Source organism: Zalophus californianus, chromosome 12 (genome assembly GCF_009762305.2).
Source record: "Zalophus californianus isolate mZalCal1 chromosome 12, mZalCal1.pri.v2, whole genome shotgun sequence".
Classification (NCBI taxonomy): domain Eukaryota; kingdom Metazoa; phylum Chordata; class Mammalia; order Carnivora; family Otariidae; genus Zalophus; species Zalophus californianus.
This window is the reverse complement of record NC_045606.1, coordinates 83,064,160-83,086,027: the sequence shown is the minus strand read 5'-3', so window position 1 is coordinate 83,086,027 and position 21,868 is coordinate 83,064,160. Positions and strand designations below refer to the sequence as shown.

The following is a 21,868-nucleotide window of genomic DNA, read 5'->3' as shown; positions in this document are numbered from 1 at the left end:
AACACAACTCCAGGTCCCTGGGTACTTATCTTTGTGTATCTGTGTCTGAAACCCACCATGGGCCACTGTGACAGCTTCCTCTCCTCTTCTCTTTTCTTTTATTTTTTTAAAAAGATTTTATTTATTTATTTTTAGAGAGAGAGAGAGAGAGCATAAGTGGAGGGAGGGTCAGAGGAGAGGGAGAGAGAGAATCTCGAGCAGACGCTACCCTGAGCACGGAGTCCCACAGGCTTGATCCCACAACCGTGAGATCATGACCTGAGCTGAAATAAAGAGTCAGTCACTCAACCGAGTGTCCCCTGCTTTTCTTTTCTTTGGCTTTGTATTCCTTCTTTAATTCTGACATCTGGGGATTTCCTTCCTTTTTTTTTTTTTTTTTTTCAAATAGGCTCCACGCCCAGCACGGAGCCCAATGAACGGCTTGAACTCATGACCCTGAGATCAAGACCTGAGCTATCAAGAGTTGGTTGCTTAATCAACGGTGCCACCCAGGAGCCCCAGGGAATTTCTTTTTTTTTAAATAAATTTTTGCATTATCCAAATATTAATTTTGTTTTAATGTTTTTTTTTTTTTAATTTTTAAAGTAATCTCTACACCCAATGTGGGGCTTGAACTCACAACCCCAAGATCAAGAGTTACATGCTCTACCGACTGAACCAGGCAGGCACTCTGATACTAATTTTTAAATTCTATTTTATGCAACCTTTCTATGTGTGTTTTAGAGGGCAGTGGGTGAGGAGATGGCTACATTAATTTAGTCTGTTGTGTTGCCAGACATTCCTCTCTAGACTTACTTTATCTTTAGCATCATTCCAAATAATTCCTCTGTTTTTAAGGTGAATTATAGTTCGCAAAGGGCTTTCACATACAATTTCTGCTTTAATCCTCCCAAGAACTCTAAGAAATAAGCATTACTGTTCCCATTTTACCAATGGGAAAACTGAGACTCAAAATTGTAACTTTAACCCTACCTTTTGGACTTCGAATCCAGTGCATTTCACATGTTGGGTTTTATACAAGGAGCTTGTCTTTTCTTGACTTCCGGCTCAGACCCTCCCCCCCAAATTGTCCTGATCATTTACTCTTCATATGAGGCCCTCCGAGAGGCTCTTTTTGCCTAACACAATGCAACCCTTTGACTTTAACCTTCTGTAGCCCAGCTCCTGATGCCAGTCCCCCTCTGCCCCATTTGGACTGAGTGGAAAAAATGGTTTTTTTTTTTCCACTGAGTCCAAATGGGGCATATACAGGTCATTGCTATTTTTTCCAATGAGTCCAAATGGGGCATATACAGGCCATTGCTAATGGGGAGAATGACCGGCAGCTTGTCTTTAGGGTCCTTAATTCACTCACCACTAGGCCATCTTTCTGCCTCAACCCTACAAGGGGCAGGCAGTGTATGTTGGGGTACAGGAAAAAAAAATCAGGAAAACAAGGGCTCGTCCGGGATTTGAACCCGGGACCTCTCGCACCCTAAGCGAGAATCATACCCCTAGACCAACGAGCCATTGACGGTTATGTTTGGCCAGATGTGCCTTCCCTGCCACATCAGCAGCAGGCGCAGTTTATGGTTCCTAGAGGTGGAATCTTTTCCCAGGCTGGCAACCAGCCCAGGCTGGCTGCACTCCAGCGGGCTTTGCCTCTCTCTTGGCTCTCTCCGCCCCTCCCTGGCCCACTGTGGAGCCACGCAGATGCTACGGGCAGGGCCCCTTCCCCAGGACCAGCCGGTTCTTCCCTGGGGCTACCACGTGGACTTTGTGCGGGTGCTGGTGAGAAAAGGCAGAGAACAAGCCAGGGTGCAGCAACCTCCACTTTCCAGGGGAGCCCCAGGTCTGAGGGAGCCTGCACCCCATGAAGAACGCTTCTTTCTTTCCTCATGATCAGACCACCAGAAAAAATCCTCCACATCATCAGCCTCCTAGATGAGGAAGCAGAAGACTGGCCCAGATCACCTTGACTAGAAGACATTTGCAGACTTACTCAGTGTCTTCATCTGTTAGTTGGGGAAGTAACACTTGCCCTGTGTGCTTTGCAGGGTAATTTGAGGATCAGGCAAGACGATGTCTGTGAAGGCAGTCTGCAAACTGCAAGATGCTGTACGAAGGAGAGGGGTTATTGTGACGGCAACATGAGGGTGGGGGGAAAATACTCACTAGGAAAGTTGCCCTTTGATGCTTAATATGGGCCGGGTAGTGTGTTCTGTGCTTTGCAGATCTTATTCAGCCTTATAACAACCTTGTGAGATAGGTGTCATCCCCATTGTAAGAAAAGGAAACTGATCTGCATTCAGCGTACAAGAGGCACATTTATCTAAATCTAAAGCCTGTTTTAAACACAGTAGACACTGCTACCCAGACTTTCTAGAAAACTAAAGATGGGAATACATCCTGTAAATACTCACACTCCCTCCCACACCCCAGCCTGCCCTCCTCATCCTGCCCAGAGAGGCTGCAGGAAGAAACCTGCTCACAGGCTAAGTGTGGCCTGGGTGGGTTCCTTCTGGCTGGGAGTTTCCCCAGTGAGAGTGAGGGGGAGGCTCAGAAACTGGGGTCTTGTGGGAGAACCCAGTGGGGCCCTGCCAGGCTCTCTCTTTTGGGCTTCCATTGTACCATATCCGCCATCCCTCCTCCCCACCCACCACCACCGGGCCCTGCTTGCTTGCAGAAGGCAGAGCGCTGTCTTGTTGGTCTTTGGGTCCAGCCTCGTGTCTGACACTTGGCAATCCTGCTGACAAGTGACTCCCAAGCATTTCTCTGCGCTGGGCTCTGTGTAATCACTTTACCAAATTAATCTCATCTTCACAGTACAACTGTTATTGTAGACATCACTTAGCAAATGTCTGGGAATGAATGAGTGAGTGAGTACATGAAAGAAAAGTCTCAGGGGAGGACACAAAAAATCACTAGTGGCAACAGACATTCAGGTCAATCCTCATCTTTTGGCACCAAGTAGAAACCATAAGCCTGAAGAAAACCTCCTGCCTTCCATCCTTTTAAGCAGGCTTCCTCATGAACCCAGTCTTCTCTTGGATAGGCAGGTAGAATGGCCCCTCACTTCAGAGAGAGGGTTGGCCAGCATTCGTTTGTATCCAGGGGAGTTTCATGGTCTCCATCCAGGAGGGCCGGACCAGACAACTGCTTCCACTAACTAATCATGGCCAGGGAGAAAGGCGACAGCTCATCTATTCTAAAACCAAAGAGACTTTTTTGGGTAGCTGTTACCCAGCTCTAAACTGGCTTATAAATAATAGCGCGCTCAACATGTCATTCCATTACCTCAGCACACATTCCCTAAATTGCTCCTCTTGGTAGATGTGCCAGGAAGTGAGGTTACTCCAAGAGAGTCTTCTAAGGGCTAAGAATGTTTCAGGGATGAGACGGGGGCTGGATTCCAGCCAGTGCTTCTCTCTGGGGGTGCTGTTCAAATTTGACGCAGGATCATTCTTCGTTGTGTGGCCTGTCGGGAACAGTGTCCTGCCCACTAAATACCAGTAATCCCTTCTTCGCCATTGAGACAGCCATTAAACACCCCCGCACACAGCCTAACGCTTCCAGGATGGCAGGGGTCTGGGGAGAGGAGCGCTGCTCTGGTGGGAATCCATTGGCACCTACCACACACTTTTCTTCCCCCCCCCAGGCTAAAATTACTGCGGCCTTGCTGGGGGCACTAGGACTTTAGGCCCTCAATGACTTGTTTGTCTCTGCGTTTAACAAGCCATAGATGGAATTCTCTGGGGAGAATCCTGGCTCTACCTCTAGGAGCTTCCTCCCTTTCCTCCCAAGAGAGGGTGGCTTTCAGTCGGGCAAATCCTCTGACGACTCCTCATATCCACGTCAGCATGTAGACCTTTCTCTTATCTCATCATTTGTCTGAAGAACCCGTATGGGTCAGTATTTAACAGACAACGTTGTCACAACACATCATCTCAAGTTCACTGTCACCTCCTATGTATCAACAACACAGCAAAAGCCAACACTGGTTGCCTTGGGAGAGGGGAACTAGTTGGGAAATAAGTGGATTTTTCACTGTACATTCTTTTGTACTTTTTGAATATTCAGTCCTGGACATACCTATAATCCACTCAAAAACAGAAATTAAATTATGGGAATCTAAGCAGAGAGAAGCAAGGATTAGAGAAGGCAAAGGGAAATGTACTTCAAGCCTCCAGAGAGCCTAAATGTCCTCTGGATCAGAGCAGCCCCCTGGAGCTGGTATTTGGCACCCAACCTAATGGTTCTGGTTTGTGTCCAGTTCTGAATTATGCTTTGTGTTGAGTCCACATTGAGGGGTAATAGTCAGGAGTATATCCAATCCTATGAAACTGGTTGTTCTGTCTGCTCGGGAATGTTCTTGAGGACATTGTTTATTATATCACACCAAGGTCGCCTTTGTATAGTCCCTGGGGAGGTATTCTTGTCTGTCATAATCCCAAGAACATTGGGTTTGCATTTGCTTTCTGGACACTGAATTATGTAAACATGTAGCTTCTAGAAAGCATGAATGTGTGGTCATATTTCAATTTAATTCTTGACTTTTGAACTCCCCGCTGTTGTTCTCTTTCTTCTTCTTTTGCTCCTACATTTGATTCATGACTTCTTGTTGTGTCCCATATATTCTTACAAACTTCCCTTAAACTATTTCTGGAAAAGGTGGGAGTATAGATGAATAAACTCCTAGAGAGAATAGGAAAAAAAAAAAAAAAAAACCCAAACCAAAATGCTAAGACTATTCAAAAAGTATCCTCTTTTGGGGGCTCCTGAGTGGCTCAGTGGGTTGAGCATCTGATTCTTGGTTTTAGCTTGGGTCATGATCTCAGGGTTGTGGGATCTAGCCCTGCGTCAGGCTCTGTGCTCAGAGTGGAGACTGCTTGGGATTCTCTCTCTCCCTCTTCCTCGGCCTACCCTCTCTCCCCCTCTACCCCCCCAACCCCCGCACACACTCCCTCTCTCCCTCAAATGAAAACATAAATCTTAAAAAAAAAAATCCTCCTTTTCTAGGACTTTCTTTTTTTCTAGACAGAATGGAAAAACAAATTTCCTCTTGACTGTTTTTTTTTTTTCCATTTTGTTCTGGACATTGATACATCTAAATCTAAGTCAGTGGTTCTTAACTGGACGGGAGGAGGCGGGGGGGTGGTTTTCCTTCTCAGGGGATATTGGTGTCTGGAAACATTTTTGATTATCATGACTGAGGTGGTGCCAGTGCTGTTGGCATCCAGTGGGTAGTGACCAGGAACGCTGTTAAACATCCTACAATGCACAAGACAGCCGCGCCCCCTCCCCCAGCAAAGAATTGTCTGATCCAATGTATCAATAGTGTGGAGATGGAGAAAGCCTGGTCTAAATATACCTAACTAAAGTAATCTTCTGTAAAGCCTTAGTATACCATCATGTTCCGAAATTAATGAAGTGACTTTAAATTTGAAAAGGGCACTGTATATGTTAAATGTACTCAAACTGCCTTCAGTTTTTCTAGCATTACCCTCCACCTTTACCCCATGCCCCATCCTCAAAATCTTCCTGCTCTCTACTCCATGGCTTCGCTGACTCTGAAAACTTGTTGTCCCCTCCATGGGTACCAATAAGACCCTAAACTTGGGAAAGGCTCTTTCTGGCCCTAGCTGTCTGCCACCCCGCCCCCTCCGGGCGCTGGGCATCTGCCCCATTTTACCTGGGGCTGGGTTGCTTCCAGCTTGCGCCCACTGCCCCTCCCTCTGATGTTGGGGAGAATAAGGTGGGAAAGACTGTTTGGAAAGGTTTCAGGACGGACCTAGAAGAGGCCAAAATGTGCAGCCACCTAGCCTGGGTAGTACCAGTGGGAGGGCCTCGGGGTGTCTTTTGTCCACACCAGCTGGGTTGGCAGGCCAAGCCCGAAGCTTCCTGTCAGAACCGTTTACAGAGCTGGGCACCTCAGCAGAGCCCTGAAGACAGCAGAGGCTGACTCGTTCCACTCAGCACAGGCCAACGGGCCCCATGCCCTGCCCGGAGGTAGCACTTCACACAGCCTGAGAGATGGCCTCTGGCCCTGGTCCTAAGAGTCTGCCTGGGGCAGAGGACCAGCTGACCCAGCAATCTAATGGAGAACCAGGGGCCTTGCAATTCCTGGACGCTGCTGAGCTGGGCCTCCGCCAGAGTCCCCCCTGCGGGGGAGTGTCTGTGGAGGGCGTGCGTTGTTCCGCGCATGTGCGTGGAGACGTCAGTTTCTCACAAATGGCTGGCGAGTCGGCTTTGAGCCGTTCTAGCTCAGGATTCAAGGGCCGTAGATTTTATCCTGAGGTGTGGCCTCCTGGAGTTTCAGATGGAAAGCCAGGAGGGTTTGCCCCGCTCCTCTACCTTGGTGGAATCAATCTCGAACTCTTTCTCTGCCACCCTGTTTGGCAGCCCGCGCCTCTGCTCAGCTGTCAGACCTCCAGCTCCGGCCTTTTCTGCTGGGCTCCTGCCACACTCCTACTTGCAGAGCTCGGCCCGCAGCCTCCGATTGGAGGGGAGCCTCCCTCTGCTGGGGCATCCTTCCTTCCAGGAGACCCACCTTCCATCTTCAGCCAGTCTGGAGTCCCAGACTCTGTCCTCTGCCTCTTCAGGGCATAAAGGCTGGGACTTCCCAGCTGTCCCCTGCCCTTTAGCCTGGGCAGAGGGCCCTCAGGAAATAATCCATTTACATGTAGATGGTTCCTTTCATTCAAGGATTGGGTCCTTTCCGTTGCTGCCTGCTTTGGGGTACTTTATAGCGCTTTCCAGGAGTCGTTTTTCATATTTTGTTTATATTTTTCCCCCGTGGGGGGATTCATGTGATACAAACACCTGGGCCACCAGGAGCCACCCTTTCACTTCCCCTTACCTGTATTCAGAGTGCGTCGCTTTGATCTCTTGTGCTCACAGTCCGCTGAGGTGGGGCAGGGGACACATTCACAGGGCGGAGCTTAGGGCAGAGCTGGTCTCGCTGGGGTGGCCTCACTGCAGTGGACTCGTTGGGGCGGGCTGCGCGGAACAGGTGTTGAGTCCGGCTGTGAGAGCTGGGCAGGACCTGAGAGCAGACAGGGCAAGACTTGGGCACTTGGTGACTTGGGCACTGCTGAGCTCAAGGCGGGGCCAGCGAGCAAACCAACCTCAGCCTGGCTGAGGTTTGGAGCGGGGCATCTGAGCAGAAAATACACCCTCCTGGGTAGACTCCACATGAAGAAACAGAGGCAGCCAGGGAGGCCTTAGACTTCAAGCATTGTCCAGTTGCCCCTGTACTGATCTGTGAAGGCCGTTCACTAAGGTGCTCCCACCCAGGGTGCTCCCCGTTCCCTGACTCTTCTGTGGCCCAAGGCTGTTTCCCAGGCTGGCTGTGAGCCCAAGATGTCTGGAGAGGGAGACTTAGGGGGCACCTTCCACAAAGGAGCAGATGGGCGCAGAAATGTATAGGGATGTAGTGGCGCCGGAAGCCAAACCGAAAGGCGTACCCTCAATAGTTTCATTCAAAGGACACACACACACACACACACACACACAGTGGTGGACACATCCCTGCTAAATATGGGTCAGCACCCCCAGGCTGCAGTGAGCAGACTCCTAGTCATTCCAGCACCCAGCACTGCATGTTGATTCTTTGAGCCCAATATTTTTATCCTCTCAAGAACACACAATTGGCTTTACACACAATCGGCTTTGGGGCCACAAAGGAGGTTTAGGTGGGGGCTTGGACATCTCTAATCTCAAAACTTTGTCCTTAGGAGGCTTAGGATCAGTACTGATCATTCAGGGAGGCTGAAAGGGGCTTTAGAGGGCAGGGGAGAGGTGGTGGTGGGACGGTAATCTATAAGAGGAATCAGAGAGTGTGGGGACATCCCATGAGTAAGATGTCAGGGGAGGAGCAGTTTTATCTGTTCAAGAACATCTCCTTGGTGGGGCCATGGGATGGGCCTCAGTACCACATTGCCCCTGTCTGGGCCTTCCACCTCCAAGCAGTCTTCATGGGCTTTGTCTTCTTTGCAGGGACACCACTCAATGCCTCGGTGCTGGTGGCCACCCTGCGCTATGAGAAGTTGCGACAGCCACTCAACTATATTCTGGTCAATGTGTCCCTGGGCGGCTTCCTCTACTGCATCTCTGTCTTCAGCGTCTTCATCGCCAGCTGTCAGGGATACTTCATCTTTGGCCGCCACGTTTGTGCTTTGGAGGCCTCCCCGGGCTCTACGGCAGGTGCTGAAGGGGAAGGAGACTGGGGGGAGACAAAGGACTGCTCCAGGATTGGAACCAGGGACCAGACTGTTGGGTTAAGAGTGGGCCCCTAAAGAGGAGCCGGGGGAAAAGGAGTTTGGTGCTCTTTATCATTGGGTATAAAGTAGCTGGGACTAGAAGTTTGACCAAGTCCCAAACTCCACACCAACCATCAGTCCCCATGTTTGCTCCACCATCTGTATTCCATTCTGCCTGCCAGGCTGGGTGGGAGTGTCTACCCCAATTACCCTGTTTCACTACAGGTCTGGTGACAGGCTGGTCACTGGCCTTCCTGGCCTTTGAGCGCTACATGGTCATCTGTAAGCCCTTCGGCAATTTCCGCTTCAGCTCCAAGCACGCACTGATGGTGGTCCTGGCTACCTGGACCATTGGTATTGGCGTCTCCATCCCACCCTTCTTTGGCTGGAGCCGGTGAGAGTGTAGGGCAGTGGTGCTGAGCTAGGAGCTCAAGCTGATGTGGGTGGAAAGAGTTGGGTATAACCTTAGTCTTTGACTTATTTATTTATTTGAGAGAGAGAGAGAGAGAGAGGGAGCACAGGGGTCGGGGAGGGGCAGAGGGAGAAGGAGTCTTGAGCAGACTCCGCCCTGAACGTGGAACCAGATGCGGGGCTCGATCTCACCACCCTGAGATCACTACCACAGCCGAAACCAAGGGTCAGATGCTTAACTGACTGCGCCACCCAGGCACCCCTGACTTCCACTTTTAAAGAGCTGGTAGAGTAGGTGAGGGCAAGGGCTGTGGGAGGCAAGTGCTAATGTTTACCCTGCAGTTGGAATTGCTATAGCCTCAGCTGGTAAGGTCAGAAACCGCCCCTGCATGAAGTCCTTGAGCATCCTCTACGGGGAGAGCACAGTCCAGGAATCTCAGCACCCACCCCACTCATTCTTGTGCTGAGCCCCGCAGTGGGCAAGTGCTTGTCCGGTGGGTGAGTGCTTGGTCCCTTGCAGGTCCATCCCTGAGGGCCTGCAGTGTTCCTGTGGCCCCGACTGGTACACCGTGGGCACCAAATACCGCAGCGAGTACTATACCTGGTTCCTCTTCATCTTCTGCTTCATTGTGCCTCTCTCCCTCATCTGCTTCTGCTACTCGCAGCTGCTGGGAGCCCTCAGAGCTGTGAGTGATTTTTGTGAGGGTCAGGGAGGAGGGGAGTCAGGGGGCTCCAGAAGAGAGGGAAGAGCTGGTGAGTGCTTTAGAACAGAAGACATCTGGAAATGTCCACAGCCAGGTAGAGGGGATATTGAAAGCAGTGAAGGAAGTGGGGGCAGGGCGTATGATGAAATGGTGAGAAGAGTAGGGCGGGGTCCTCTCTGCTCAAACGTGTGGCAAGAGATTCATATGATCCCTTCCAAAAAGTCACAGACCAGAGAGCCATTCTCCATCCCACTTTCCTCAAGGAAGGAGAGCAAGAGGCGCTAGGCCAGAAGCTGGGACAGAAGAGAGGCAACTGGAGTGGATGCCCCCCTGGTAGGAAAGGGCGGAGAGGTGGGGAGTTGAGGGCCAGGGAGACAAGAATGTTTCTCTGTGCTCTGCCCAGGTTGCAGCCCAGCAACAGGAGTCTGCTTCAACCCAGAAGGCCGAGCGGGAGGTGAGCCGGATGGTGGTAGTGATGGTGGGCTCCTTCTGTCTCTGTTACACGCCCTACGCTGCAATGGCCATGTATATGGTCAACAACCGGAACCACGGGCTGGACTTACGGCTTGTCACCATTCCTGCCTTCTTCTCCAAGAGTGCTTGTGTCCACAACCCCATCATCTACTGCTTTATGAATAAGCGGGTAAAGCTCTCTATTTACATTCCTATGAGACTCCAGTTCGTAAGACCTGGTTCTTTTCTCACCAACAACTTTTGATTCAGAGCACCTTGGACTCTACTCAAAAGGTTTCTAAGGGTGAACAAGGAAAGCCCTTGGTAAGCACAGGGAGACAGGTGTGGTCATCGAGACAAGGTAATAATAGAGCCCAGAGAAAACAGAACTTGAGCCCTAAAAATCAGGTCGCTCCAAAGGGCAGGATGAGAAGTGAAAGGGTTTTGTTTTCTTGAAAAACTAATAGTCATTCCCCTAAATTCCTAGTCCTTCCACTTCACAAGTTCTTAATCCTTTCCCTTCCAACTTGCAGTCTGCAGGAGCATATGCAAAAGCACAGAAATCGCACATGCACACATCTCTAACACAGTTTATCATCTGAAGGTACCAAGTGGCCACCTATCCCAAATCCTGTGTCTGAGCTAATAAAAACCCAAACTCAGATAAATCTAGGAGAGTTCCTGTCTTGTGGGGCAAACTCCCTGCTTTGAGAATTATTAATAGCTATTTTGTTTCCTCAGTCCACAGATGCATTCAAAACTTCTGGATGGAAACAAAATTGGCAATTCTTTCCAATTGGGAGCACCCTCTCATAATGGTGGGGTGTGTGGGCAGGCCTACTCTGGCATTGCTTTTGAGTGTTTTGACGAGGCAGGTGCTGCTTTGAGGTTTCCCAACAGTCAAGTCTCTGAGCCAAAATATGTAGGGATTATTATTGTAGACCTAGGAGTAGCTCTAAGGATTGGGAAGATGTATTCAAAACCACCTGAGGAGGGGCGCCTGGCTAGGTGGCTCAGTCAGTTAAGCGTCTGCCTTTGGCTCAGGTCATGATTTCCGGGTCCTGGGATCGAGCCCTGAGTAGGGCTTCATGCTCAGCATGGAGTCTGTTTCTCTCTCTCTGCTCCCCCCGCCCCCGCTCATTCTCTAGTAAATAAAATCTTTAAAAGAAAAAACACGTGAGGAGATCCTGGGTATAAGGCATTGCACAAGGCTTTGGGGATACAAAGAATGAGATCTCTTTGCTCCCCCCATTTCTTGATGTCACCTCCTCTGTACTGGGCTGCAAGGGGCTCTCTCCAATTCTGTCCATTCCTTCCAGTTCTGAGCCTGCATCATGGAGATGGTGTGTGGGAAATCCATGACAGATGATTCTGTAATGTCCAGCTCCCAGAAAACAGAATTCTCTACTACTGTTTCTCCCAGTCAAGTTGGCCCCAACTAAGGAGCCATATTGGCTTATTTGCAACAACTATGATTTTACATTTAGGGAAATTTCTTCTTTCTCTCTCAAAAACCAAACTACTAACAAATGCAGAAAAAGATGGGAAGGGTATAATGGCAAATCAGGGAGTCCACTTTCCATTTTCCTACCATTCTTTTCTCACCCACAAAGCTACTGTTCCAACCAGGTCTACTTTAGACCACTCCAAAGGCCATGCCAACAATCCTCAATTTCTACTCCTACGTGGCATCATTCATAGCACTTGGAGAACTGATTTATGAGGCAACTATAAAGGAGTATGACGGATTTTTCAGTGTATGGATAATAATTATCTTTTTGTAATTTTTTTTTCCTATTGAGGATCTGTTCTGAAATAATACATTCTGAATTAGAACAAACTTAAAACACCTTAGAAATCGGATAGGGCGCCTGGGTGGCTCAGTTGATTAAGCGGCTGCCTTCGGCTCAGGTCATGATCCTAGGGTCCTGGGATTGAGCCCCGCATCAGGCTGCTCAGCAGAGACCCTACTTCTCCCTCTCCCTCCCGCTCCTCCTGCTTGTGCTATCTCTGTGTGTCAAATAAATAAAATCTTAAAAAAAAAAAAAAAGAAATCAGAGAGATATAAAGAAAAAACCAAAACCTTGAGTAGGCCCAAAATACGAGTTTGAAAGAACTTCTTTATGCCATCACTGCCAATAATCCTATAGTTCTGGCAGGGACAGCCATGTCCAGAAGCTACTGAGCCAGCATGAATTATTCCAGGTGCTCCCCACCCAATTTGGCTAAACCTGTCTTAAGCTGCATTATTTAGTAAAGTTAATGGTTAATTCCCTTCATGTTCTCAAAATGACTGTGCACATCTTAATACCATTTATGAACTATACCAAAATGTTCAAAAAACTGTTTTACTTTATACTTTATGCTTCCCCTCTGCACCCCCTGAAAAAGAGCCTTTTTGAAATAAAAGTCAGAATAAATGCTGTGTGCATTCAGGAATGGCTTGTGTTTGGTATCAGGTAATTATGTAATGAGCAGCTGGACTCCTCTCCAGTTACATGGCCCGAGGAAAGCAAAGAGGGGTTACAGCTGTAGTGAGGAAGATGCCAGAAGATTTCAGAAATAAAAAAGGAATAGCTAATCCGGGAGAAGGCAGAACTTCTCCGGGATGGGGAGGGTGTATGGTAAACCTTCTAGGAGACCTCTGTTTCTTGATATTTTACAGCACCCATCATTGTAATAAGCAAGAGTTCCATTTCTTAAGAGAATAAAGGAATACGCATACCCCACAATGAATGTAAACAGTTTTATTTAGAAACAGATAGGTACCTGTTTGCATTATAAATATAAAACTTGGTTTACACTCTATAAAAAATAACCAGTATCCAAATTCAAGAGAGCTAGCATTCACAGAACACACAATGTGGGTGTGTAGCTACTGTTCACCAGCCTCAGGCTTGACTTAAACCAAAAAGATAATCCAGGGGGATCATTAGAGATTATTAGAGTATGCTTGCTGCTGAGCACCCAGCATCCAGAAGTTGCCATTTTAGCATATGAAGGTTTGCTTTCTAAGTGCGTAACTTTAACATAAGGCCTGGGTTCTCTGTACCTAGTGAGCTGCAAGGCTCTCCTGCCACACAGTTCATGATGTGCCCTCTCTAATCCTGGGTTGACGTTATTATCTTTGATCTTCTTAATGATAAAAATGGGGAATCTGGAGAGCAGAGAATTTACATTCCCCTATACTGGGGTTAAAAAGAGTGTATCCACTCTCAAGAGCTCAATGCAAAGGCCAGGATCAAGTTCCGTGATAATCTGGCTTTTTGCCAGGCCAAGTAGTCCACCTCAACATAATCATGGAAGACCAAAGGATACACCTAGGTTCAGATTATAATAATCACCCAGCACCACCTGAATGTATTATCCAGAAAGATACATGAAATAATAAAGGTTAGATATACATATATTTATCATCTTAGTAACCTGAGGGCTAAAAAAGTTTGGAATACAATAATTCTTCTCAAAAGAGGTCCATCTGTAAGAAAAGGACCAAAAAAGACAGAGTTTGTGTTACATAAAACATGGGTAAAGTGAGTTGGGAACAGAAGGCAGCTTCTTCAGCTCTTTCTACAATGTCCCTCTCTTTGACAAGGATTGGCAATCTGCTGATCCATGATAAACTTTTTTTGGGGCCACGGGGAGAGGGGGCGACGGGTCAAAGGCAAGAAGGTTGAACAATGGTCCTCAAACCAAAGAGTCCTCTCAGTAGGCCCTCTCATCTTTGAGTCTGAGTTCAAGCTCTTCAGCTGACACAGAAATAGGCCTGGTAGTAAGTGGTTAGCATTCTGAGGTATGAGGATCCCTGGTAAATTCAGCAGCATGTGGTTTTTGGAAACCAGCCCACAAGATAAGAACACTGCAACCAAGCTCCTAACTAATACTGCTATTTAACCACTGTCTGAAAGAGAAAGGGAAGAAAAAAAAAAAATCCCCAATACATTGGGAGGTTGTAAGCTTCATATGAGGTGGTCCAAATAATCTCTTCATTTCATCTCAGGGTTTCTTAAGAGAACCCTCATTCAGTGATCATTTCTCTCGTTAAAGGCACTTTCAATGAAATGACATAATTGGAAAGGAGTACATTTTAACTATGTAGTGAAAGCAAGATTAATTCCTAGGAACACCTGGGGAAATAGGAGCTGAACGGGGGGGCACTTACAGTGATTCAATAGGCAAGAAAGTCTTGAGCACTTCAACAGATGCACACCCAGAAAAAAGTGTGTGCCCTGAAAACACTTGTATTTTTCCCTCAGTTTTCCAGCTGTTTCTATGTATAGCTCTGTAAAGAGATCACTCACTACTTGATTGATTTTCAAGACACTGGCCCTAACTCTTCCCACCACAGCTGTGCTTGGCAAAATTAGCAAACAGCTAGTCTTACTGGGAAGAAAAAAAACTGAATGAAATCAAGACGAGCCAAGCTTTCTGACAGCACAGGAATCTGTCCTTGCCCAGATAATGCCATGATCAATTGCTGGACTTAGAGCAACTGAATGGAATATGTGGCCCCTACTACTTACGAAACATACTTTTCAACAGGCAAGATTAAGTGTTGTCTCTCTAAAAATAATTGTGGGGTGTATTTTTTTCCCTTTTCTCTCTCCTAAACATTTCTTATTGATCTCAGGCTTAAAAAATTAGTTAAGTCAGAATTAAAAAAATCGTATGGCAAGGGTTGAGAAAGAGTGAAGGGCTAACGTTTGCCTACAAGCGTGAGTTGAGGATGTTGATCCTTCATATCATACTCCCAACCAGAGAACAAATACAAAAATAAACACACCATGTTATACATAATACAAAGTGTAAATCTACAAACACAAGTGTACTAATTAGAGTTGTTCCTCAGAAGCACAGTTCCCTCCAGTGCCTCAAAGAGGAGGAGGAATGGGGACGGGATGGTTTTCATTACGCCTTTTCAGGTCTTAAAAGTTTGTATTAACAGTCTCAGTAGCGCAAACAATTTCATGTGAAACCAGAAGCTGTAAAAATAAATTACTTTTGAAGAAATGTGGGTTCTTCTGTCTGCAGCTCAGAACTCATCATGTCGTACTAAGGCCTCACCAAAATCTGTGGCCTGGCTGCCCACAAATAAATCGTACTTGTCAACAATCTCCTCCTTGGTAAGCTTGCCATCCTGAAATTAGAGAGAAGAGTGAATCGAGGCAAAAACGATTTCCCATTCCAAATTTAGAAACACCGCTACAGAACAAAAGGGGTTAGTCAGGATTTAAAATTCTAATTCCCACTAAACTAAATGTGAACTCAACCTTCACCCCCAACCCTCCACAACATACACACAAAGAGAGAAGAAAATAGCAATTAATACATTTTTCTTATCAAGAAAGTTAAAAGTGGAAGGACGGGAATAACACAGCTCAGTAACTTAATGCATCAAGCAAAATGTGGGCCATCTCCTATGTATAGGTAAGAGACAGGAAGAACCGGGGAAAATGCTTTAAAGTGAATCCAGTCTTTGCCTAAAGGGAACAATGAAATCTGCTAACATCCCCATAGTCTTCACCCCTGCTATGCCCTAGCCACCAACAGATTCCAGACACAACCCCAAATGAAGGCTCAGACCTCAGCTCAAAAATTATCTAGGCCGGATTCACAACGGATGACCTTGGGAGTTTCCTTTTCCCACGTATCTCGGGACACAGCACCTGGCTCCTGAAGTGACTGAAGCAAGAACTCAAAACAGACTGTGCCTTAAAAAGGCTCAGATGATAAGACACTGCATCTCAAACAGAAGACTGGCCTAGATAGGAGAATGTTCAGAATACACCCCCCCCATGTTTAGATTGAGTTTCAGCTTACTCTAAGCAGAGCATTAAAACTGCTGAAAAGGTGCTGGCTTAGTGAGACTACCACTCTTTTTATGAAACAAATGCCTCAGCTAATTGACCAAGGAAAATTTTAACAAGCTCTATATAAATGCTGATTTACAACCCACTAAAAAGAACTTAATTTTAAAGAGTGTATTTAAGAAGGAAATGACCAACTTTGAGCAGGCAAAATGAGCCCGTAATAGGTAAAAACACAAAGGAGGTAAGAAAAAAAAAAAGCAGAGAAAACTTCCTGGGGATCCAAAGATAACAGATGACGCACGCTGGACACAGGCGATATACAGAGGCTCTTTTCTGAAGCCAAATGCCTCCAATGGTGTGAACACTGGGCAAACGGATTTCTAAAATGAGATCAGACAGCTAGCACTGCCCTGTTAAGTTTTCAACTGTCAACTTCAGATCTGTAGCGGACTTAGACCAGTGAAGACCCGACGTGCTCTAGGTACCTCAACAGGAACGTTTTAGCCAATCGCCCACAAACAGACTTTGATCACTACTAGGCTGTTTGGGCCTGGCCAGACCTACCTTGTTCTGGTCTGACTCATAGACTAGGTGCCTGGCTTCCGCCTCCGCGTGATCGTAGTCTGAGGGGAGGATCCAGTCCTTGGTCTCCTCCTTGTCCATCTTCCCATCACGATTCTTATCCCGAAACTCCACGAACTGCTCCCTCTCCGTCTTTACCCACTCCGGCTCGTCGGCATTCCCGTCATGGCTGTACATGTCACCTGCGCGCACAAACGGACACACTGCAAAAGGCCGGTCTGTGTCTTTCCCCAGAGCGCCACATGGTAATCTGGCTTAACCCTTCTTCCTCATCCACCTTCCAGCTCATCTGTCTGGGACCCAGTAGCAGTTACAAGGGTATTTTAGGTCTGAGGCCTTGGGAAAGCAAGGCATTTTCCTGAGGCTTACTTAATGACCCCGTAACAAGAATATTTCCAGAAAAAAAAAAAAAATTTCCAACTGCTTAATGTCCGCAACAGCCAAACTGTGGAAAGAGACCAGATGTCCACCAACAGAGGAATGCAACAGAGGAATGGACAGAGAAGAGGGGGTGTGTATATACACACAACAGAGTATTACTCAGCCAACAAAAAGAATGAAATTCTTGCCATTTGCAATGACATGGATGGAACTAGAGTATATTATGCTAGGCAAAGTCAGTCAGAGAAAGACAAATACCATATGATCTCACTCATACGTGGGATTTAAGAAACAATACAGATGAACATAGGGGAGGGGAAGGAAAAATAAAGTAAGATAAAAACAAAGTGGGAGGCAAACCATAAGAGACTCTTAACTATAGGGAACTGAGGGTTGCCGGAGGGGAGGTGGGTGGGGGGAATGGGATAATTGGGAGACGGGCATTTAAGAGGGCACTTGATATAATGAGCACTGGGTGTTACATGCAACTGATAAAATCACTAAATTCTACCCCTGAAACTAATAATACACTACATGTTAACTACTGAATTTAAATAAAAAATTTTTCAAAAAGAATGTTTCCAATTCCTGATTATGAGTGCAAAGAGAATCCTTAGCCCTTAAGAAATGGAGAAATAAAGGTCAATGACTAGCATCCAAAAAGATAAATAACTTTTAAAAGACAGCTGTTCCCTACATTCCATTTCGATCCAAAGTAGCTAAAACTATTGCTATTAGAAAGGTGCTATTTTAGGGACGCCTGGGTGGCTCAGTCGTTAAGCATCTGCCTTCAGCTCAGGTCATGATCCCAGGGTCCTGGGATAGAGTCCCACATCGGGGTCCTTGCTCAGTGAGAAGCCTGCTTCTCTCTCTTCCTCTGCTGCTCCCCCTGCTTGTGCTCTGACAAATAAATAAATAAAAATCTTTATAGAAGAGCTGACACCGCCGGGCTGCAGCCGAGCCACCAGGATGCTTAGGGCTCCCAAGCCACGGCCCAGGGAGGTGGGGGCGGCCACCCAGTCCAAGCCGCTCACCTCCTTCCTCATCCAGGACATTCTGCGGGACGGTGTGGAGAGGCGCGGCGGCCACACAAGCAGCCTGCAGCCCCCGCGCCAGCCAGACCCGCGGCGAGACCAGGAGCTGGAGCCCGAGCGAGGAAGAGGTGGCGCTGGGGCGCCCGAGGACGAGTGGAGCGCCCGGCCTGGCACCGGGCAGGAGGCTGACGCGCCGGCGGAGAGCGAGCCAGATAGACACTTTGAGACTTATCTGATGGACAGTGAAAACAGTGCAGGCTCCTTATCAAGCCTTCCGCAAACCTCGAAACAGCCGCAGAAGCGCTCCCGTGCTGCCTTCTCCCACACTCAGGTCATTGAGTTAGAGAGGAAGTTCAGCCACGAGAAGTATCTGTCAGCCCCTGAAAGGGCTCACCTGGCCAAGAGCCTCAAGCTCACTGAGACCCAAGTGAAAATATGGTTCCAGAACAGACTCTGTAAGACCAAGCGAAAGCAGCTCACCTCAGACCTGGGAGACCTGGAGAAGCACTCCTCCCTGCCGGCTCTGAAAGAGGAGGGCTTGTCCCAGGCCTCTCTCCATGCAATAACAGCTACCCTTACTACCCCTACCTGCACTGCTTGGGAGGCTGGAACCCACCTTTCTGGTAGTGCCAGCTCAGATGACAATCATGAGTGGTCAAATATTGTCTTCCCTGGGTTTGCGTCTCTGGAGGGCAAAAGGGGCCAGGCTCAGGGAGGACTGGGGAGCAAGAGACGTGCATACTGACCCTGTTGCAGGTTTGCATCGACATCCCAGATTCTTCACTGGTGAGCCAATGAAAGATCTGGGACAGTGAATATCCAAATAGATCCCCCAACACATGATGTGGGAGGTTTTTTGCTCTTTGAGACCTCCGCCAAGTGGGGAGGGATAAAGTCAAGTGCTGTTTCTAGCACTTCCTGTGATTTCATATGAGCTATCCCCATCACTCCTGAGGATGCCATTTCCACTCCATCCTCTTGTGTAACTGAACATCAACCCTGAAACTGCGAACGTGAAGGGAAAAGGATGACCAAGTCGAGGGTGTCACCTCCTGAATTACACTTAAGTTCCAAAACCTCTCACTGACCTTGGAATAGGACCAAGGTTTCTCTCTGTCCCCATGAGAGGAAGACAGAGGCTCAATGAGAAGCCTGTCATGCTCAGCACGGACCTACATGGGATTTGAAGATGGGTACAAGGAGGTGAAAATATAAGCTGCTGCTTCTTCCTTTTTAAATAACACACCGACCTAAGTATTTCCAGGGTGGCCCAAGCAGAACTCGAAGCACTCACTGTGGTTTTAGTACAAGCTGTATAAACAGAAATGTACTGCAAGGGGTGGGCCCGGGACAGAAGACTCTCCACATGTCGGACAACGGCCTGAGGAGGAGCCTCTGCACTGCAGCTGGGCAGTTGCGGGGGGGGGGGGGGGGGGGGGGATTACATTTTTTTGTTAATAAAGATTTAAAAAAAAAATCTTTATAAAAAAGAAAGGTGCTATTTTAAATTCTCAAGAAAACCTGAGAAGTGTGTGCTAGAAGCCCAAACTGTGCACAACCAATTACTAAGTATTTTTTAGAATGTACCTCTAAAAATGATGGGTATGATGGGTATTTTCTTATATAGTCATAATGTCATTATCACATTTCACAAAATCAGCTTTTGGTACTATCAAATATTCAGTCCAAATGTGAATTTCCTAATTATCTTTTAAAGTTGGTTTGTTCAGGAGCACCTGGGTGGCTCAGTCAGTTAAGCATCTGACTCTTGATTTCGGCTCGGGTCATGATCTCAGGGTTGTGGGATCGAGCCCAGAGCCAGGTTCTGTGCTAGGCATGAAGTCTGCTTAGGATTCTCCCTCTCCCTTTGCTCCTCCCACCAGCCCCACCCCAAATAAATAAATAAATAATAAAGTTGGTTTGTTCAAATTACTTATATGAATGCTAGTAGGTAGAAGTTGCTATGGTAAAACAAACAAATAAAAGTTGCTATGGTATTTAAATTTTACTAGATTTATTTATGAGTTAAAGTACTTTAAAATTCAGTATTTACAACCAAGAGAGATTATTCTTTACAACTGTTTAAACTTCTACTTAGGGGCATCTGAGTGGCTGGGTTAAGTGTCTGCCTTTGGCTCAGGTCATGATCTCAGGTCCTGGGATGGAGTCCTGCCTTGGGCTCCCTGCTTTAGGGGAGTCTGCTTCTCCCTCTGCCCCTCCCCCTCCCTCCAGCTCTTGCTCTCTCTTGATACATAAAATCTTTAAAAAAATATAAATTTCTACTTAAATACTGTAGATGCCAACTTTAAAATGTAAGAGAATATTGTTTGTCAAAATTCTTTTAGAATTATGTGAGTGAAGAAGTCTGAAGACTCCCCAGTTTACTACATCAAAGTATATGTGCATTTCATGCAAGCTATGGGAACATACCTTATATACGTCTAAATAGTTTCTAGCAGTTCTACGCAAAGGTAGTTATTTAGTTGTGATAAAGGTAATTCATATGTTGAAACCCACAAAATGGAGGTGGCTCCAAGCAGCACGGCCCACGCCACAAATCTGAACCCAAGTTAGCCTGCACTTAGGGGATACACCACACTGCCAAGGAAATTTTACACCAGTCACAATTCTCCAACTCAGCTTTAGCAGCTTACCTGACCCCAGAAAACAAGACCTGCTAGCCCTATCAGGAAATCCCTGACCTTCTAGTCAATCACGCCCTGTTTCTGTGTTGCTTCTTCTCATGCCCAAAATCCCTTGGGAAAAGTGCTCCTCTGCTGCTTGTTCGGCACTGCACTCCCCAATCCGTGGGCTGTTTTCCCTTGAATAAAGGATGAACTCGTTACTAAACTGTATTACTGTCATTTGACAGTTGGTACTGTCATTTTCCTGAGTTTGAGCGCTAAGAGTAGAACTACCTTTTTTTTTTTATTTTTAAACAAAGGAGGAATACCTGACAGCAGGACTTGCCAGTTCTTTTTCTATGCTACAGCACATTCAGAAAATGTAGTATTTGTATGATCCACTGGGCCAGTGCCCTGCCTTAGCTCTCCTGTGGGTCAAGAAGAACTTTCACAGTACACACGAGGAAATTCTTTTTTTTTTTTTTTTAAAGATTTTATTTATTCATGAGAGACAGAGAGAGAGAGAGAGAGGCAGAGGGAGAAGCAGGCTCCCCAGGAGCAGGGAGCCCGATGCGGGACCCGATCCCAGGACTCTAGGATCCTGACCTGAACTGAAGGCAGACGCTTAACCATCTGAGCCACCCAGGCGCCCAGGAAATTCTGAATTAGAGAGAGAATACATGTATACTTAAAAGACACACTTTTATATATATATATGTATGTATTTTTTTTTAAGATTTTATTTACTTATTTGAGAGAGAGAAAAAGGCAAGCGAGGGAGCAAGGGGAGGAGCAGAGGGACCGGGACAAGCAGACTCCATGCTGAGCCCAGGGCCCAACAAGGGGCTCAATCTCATGACCCTGAGATCATGACCAGAGCCAAAATCAAGAGTTGGACAATTGAGCCACACAGGCACCCCTTAAAAGACCTACTTTTAACAGAAATATGACATAATGAGTACATTTTAAAGCTAGGTAAGTAAAGATAACAATACTACTATTGAATTATCTATTTAAAAAGGATTCAGTCCTTTTAACATAATCTTAGATGTTAAAAGTTTTTAGAGATACATAACCCAATGCTTACAGATGAAATGAGATGATGATTGGGATTTTCTTCGAAATAATAATAATAAAAAAAGGAAGTAGATAAAGATTGAAAAGGACTGGCCAGGGGCTGATGGCTGTTAGGGCTGGGCACAGGCGCATGGGGGTTCATTATGCTATTCTATCTAATTCTGTGTACGTTTGCAAAGTTCTATAACTATTTTATTTTTTTTTTAAGATTGTATTTATTTATTTGACAGAGAGAGACAGAAAGTGCACAAGCAGGGGGAGCTGCAGACAGAGGGAGAGGGAGAAGCAGGCTCCCCACTGAGCAGAAAGCCCGACACAGGGGACTCTGGGATCAACACCCAAGCTGAAGGTAGACACCTAACCAACTGAGCCACCCAGGAGCCCCTATAACAAATTTAAAGAATAAAAATATTTAACAGTATAACTCCGGGGACTTCTTATTAATGCTAAATGTAAGAAACAATGACCATTTGTTTATGATCTCTTTCCTCAACAGGGTACATCCCCAGAAACTGGAAGGTACTGTTTGGGAGACTTTCAGGTTTACAAAGC

The 21,868-nt window shown here is 46.7% G+C and overlaps 2 protein-coding genes, 1 non-coding gene and 1 pseudogene across 4 annotated transcripts in view; 2 read left to right on the top strand and 2 right to left on the bottom strand.

The window, feature by feature from the left end:
* Positions 1-1,436: 1,436 nt before the first annotated feature.
* Positions 1,437-1,508, bottom strand: TRNAP-AGG. Its single transcript has one exon. It is a non-coding gene; the product is annotated as a tRNA-Pro (tRNA).
* Positions 1,509-7,832: 6,324 nt separating this feature from the next.
* OPN1SW (opsin 1, short wave sensitive) lies at positions 7,833-11,133 on the top strand. The gene is made up of 5 exons (XM_027573935.1): positions 7,833-8,184; positions 8,466-8,634; positions 9,172-9,337; positions 9,759-9,998; positions 11,128-11,133. Exons 1-5 carry the CDS (start codon positions 7,833-7,835, stop codon positions 11,131-11,133), a joined length of 933 nt encoding a protein of 310 aa, XP_027429736.1.
* A 1,407-nt stretch (positions 11,134-12,540) lies between these two features.
* Positions 12,541-21,868, bottom strand: part of CALU (calumenin) — a 30,879-nt gene continuing 21,551 nt past the window's right edge. The window contains exons 6-7 of one of the 2 annotated variants that reach the window (XM_027573491.1): positions 16,183-16,382; positions 12,541-14,945 (exon numbers count right to left, since the gene is read on the bottom strand). In XM_027573491.1, coding sequence (XP_027429292.1) covers positions 14,841-14,945; positions 16,183-16,382 — 305 coding nt within the window. In that variant the 3' untranslated portion in view covers positions 12,541-14,840. The remainder of the gene's footprint in view (positions 14,946-16,182; positions 16,383-21,868) is intronic. The other variant, XM_027573492.1, reaches the window with a different exon arrangement.
* Positions 16,900-19,020, top strand: LOC113911208 (annotated as a pseudogene).

Coding starts and splice junctions, on each gene's coding strand:
- OPN1SW (XM_027573935.1), top strand. CDS start 7,833: ATGAGTAAGATGTCAGGGGAGGAGCAGTTTTATCTGTTCAAGAACATC. Junction 8,185..8,465: donor CTCCCCGGGCTCTACGGCAG/GTGCTGAAGGGG, acceptor GTTTCACTACAG/GTCTGGTGACAGGCTGGTCA. Junction 9,338..9,758: donor TGCTGGGAGCCCTCAGAGCT/GTGAGTGATTTT, acceptor TGCTCTGCCCAG/GTTGCAGCCCAGCAACAGGA.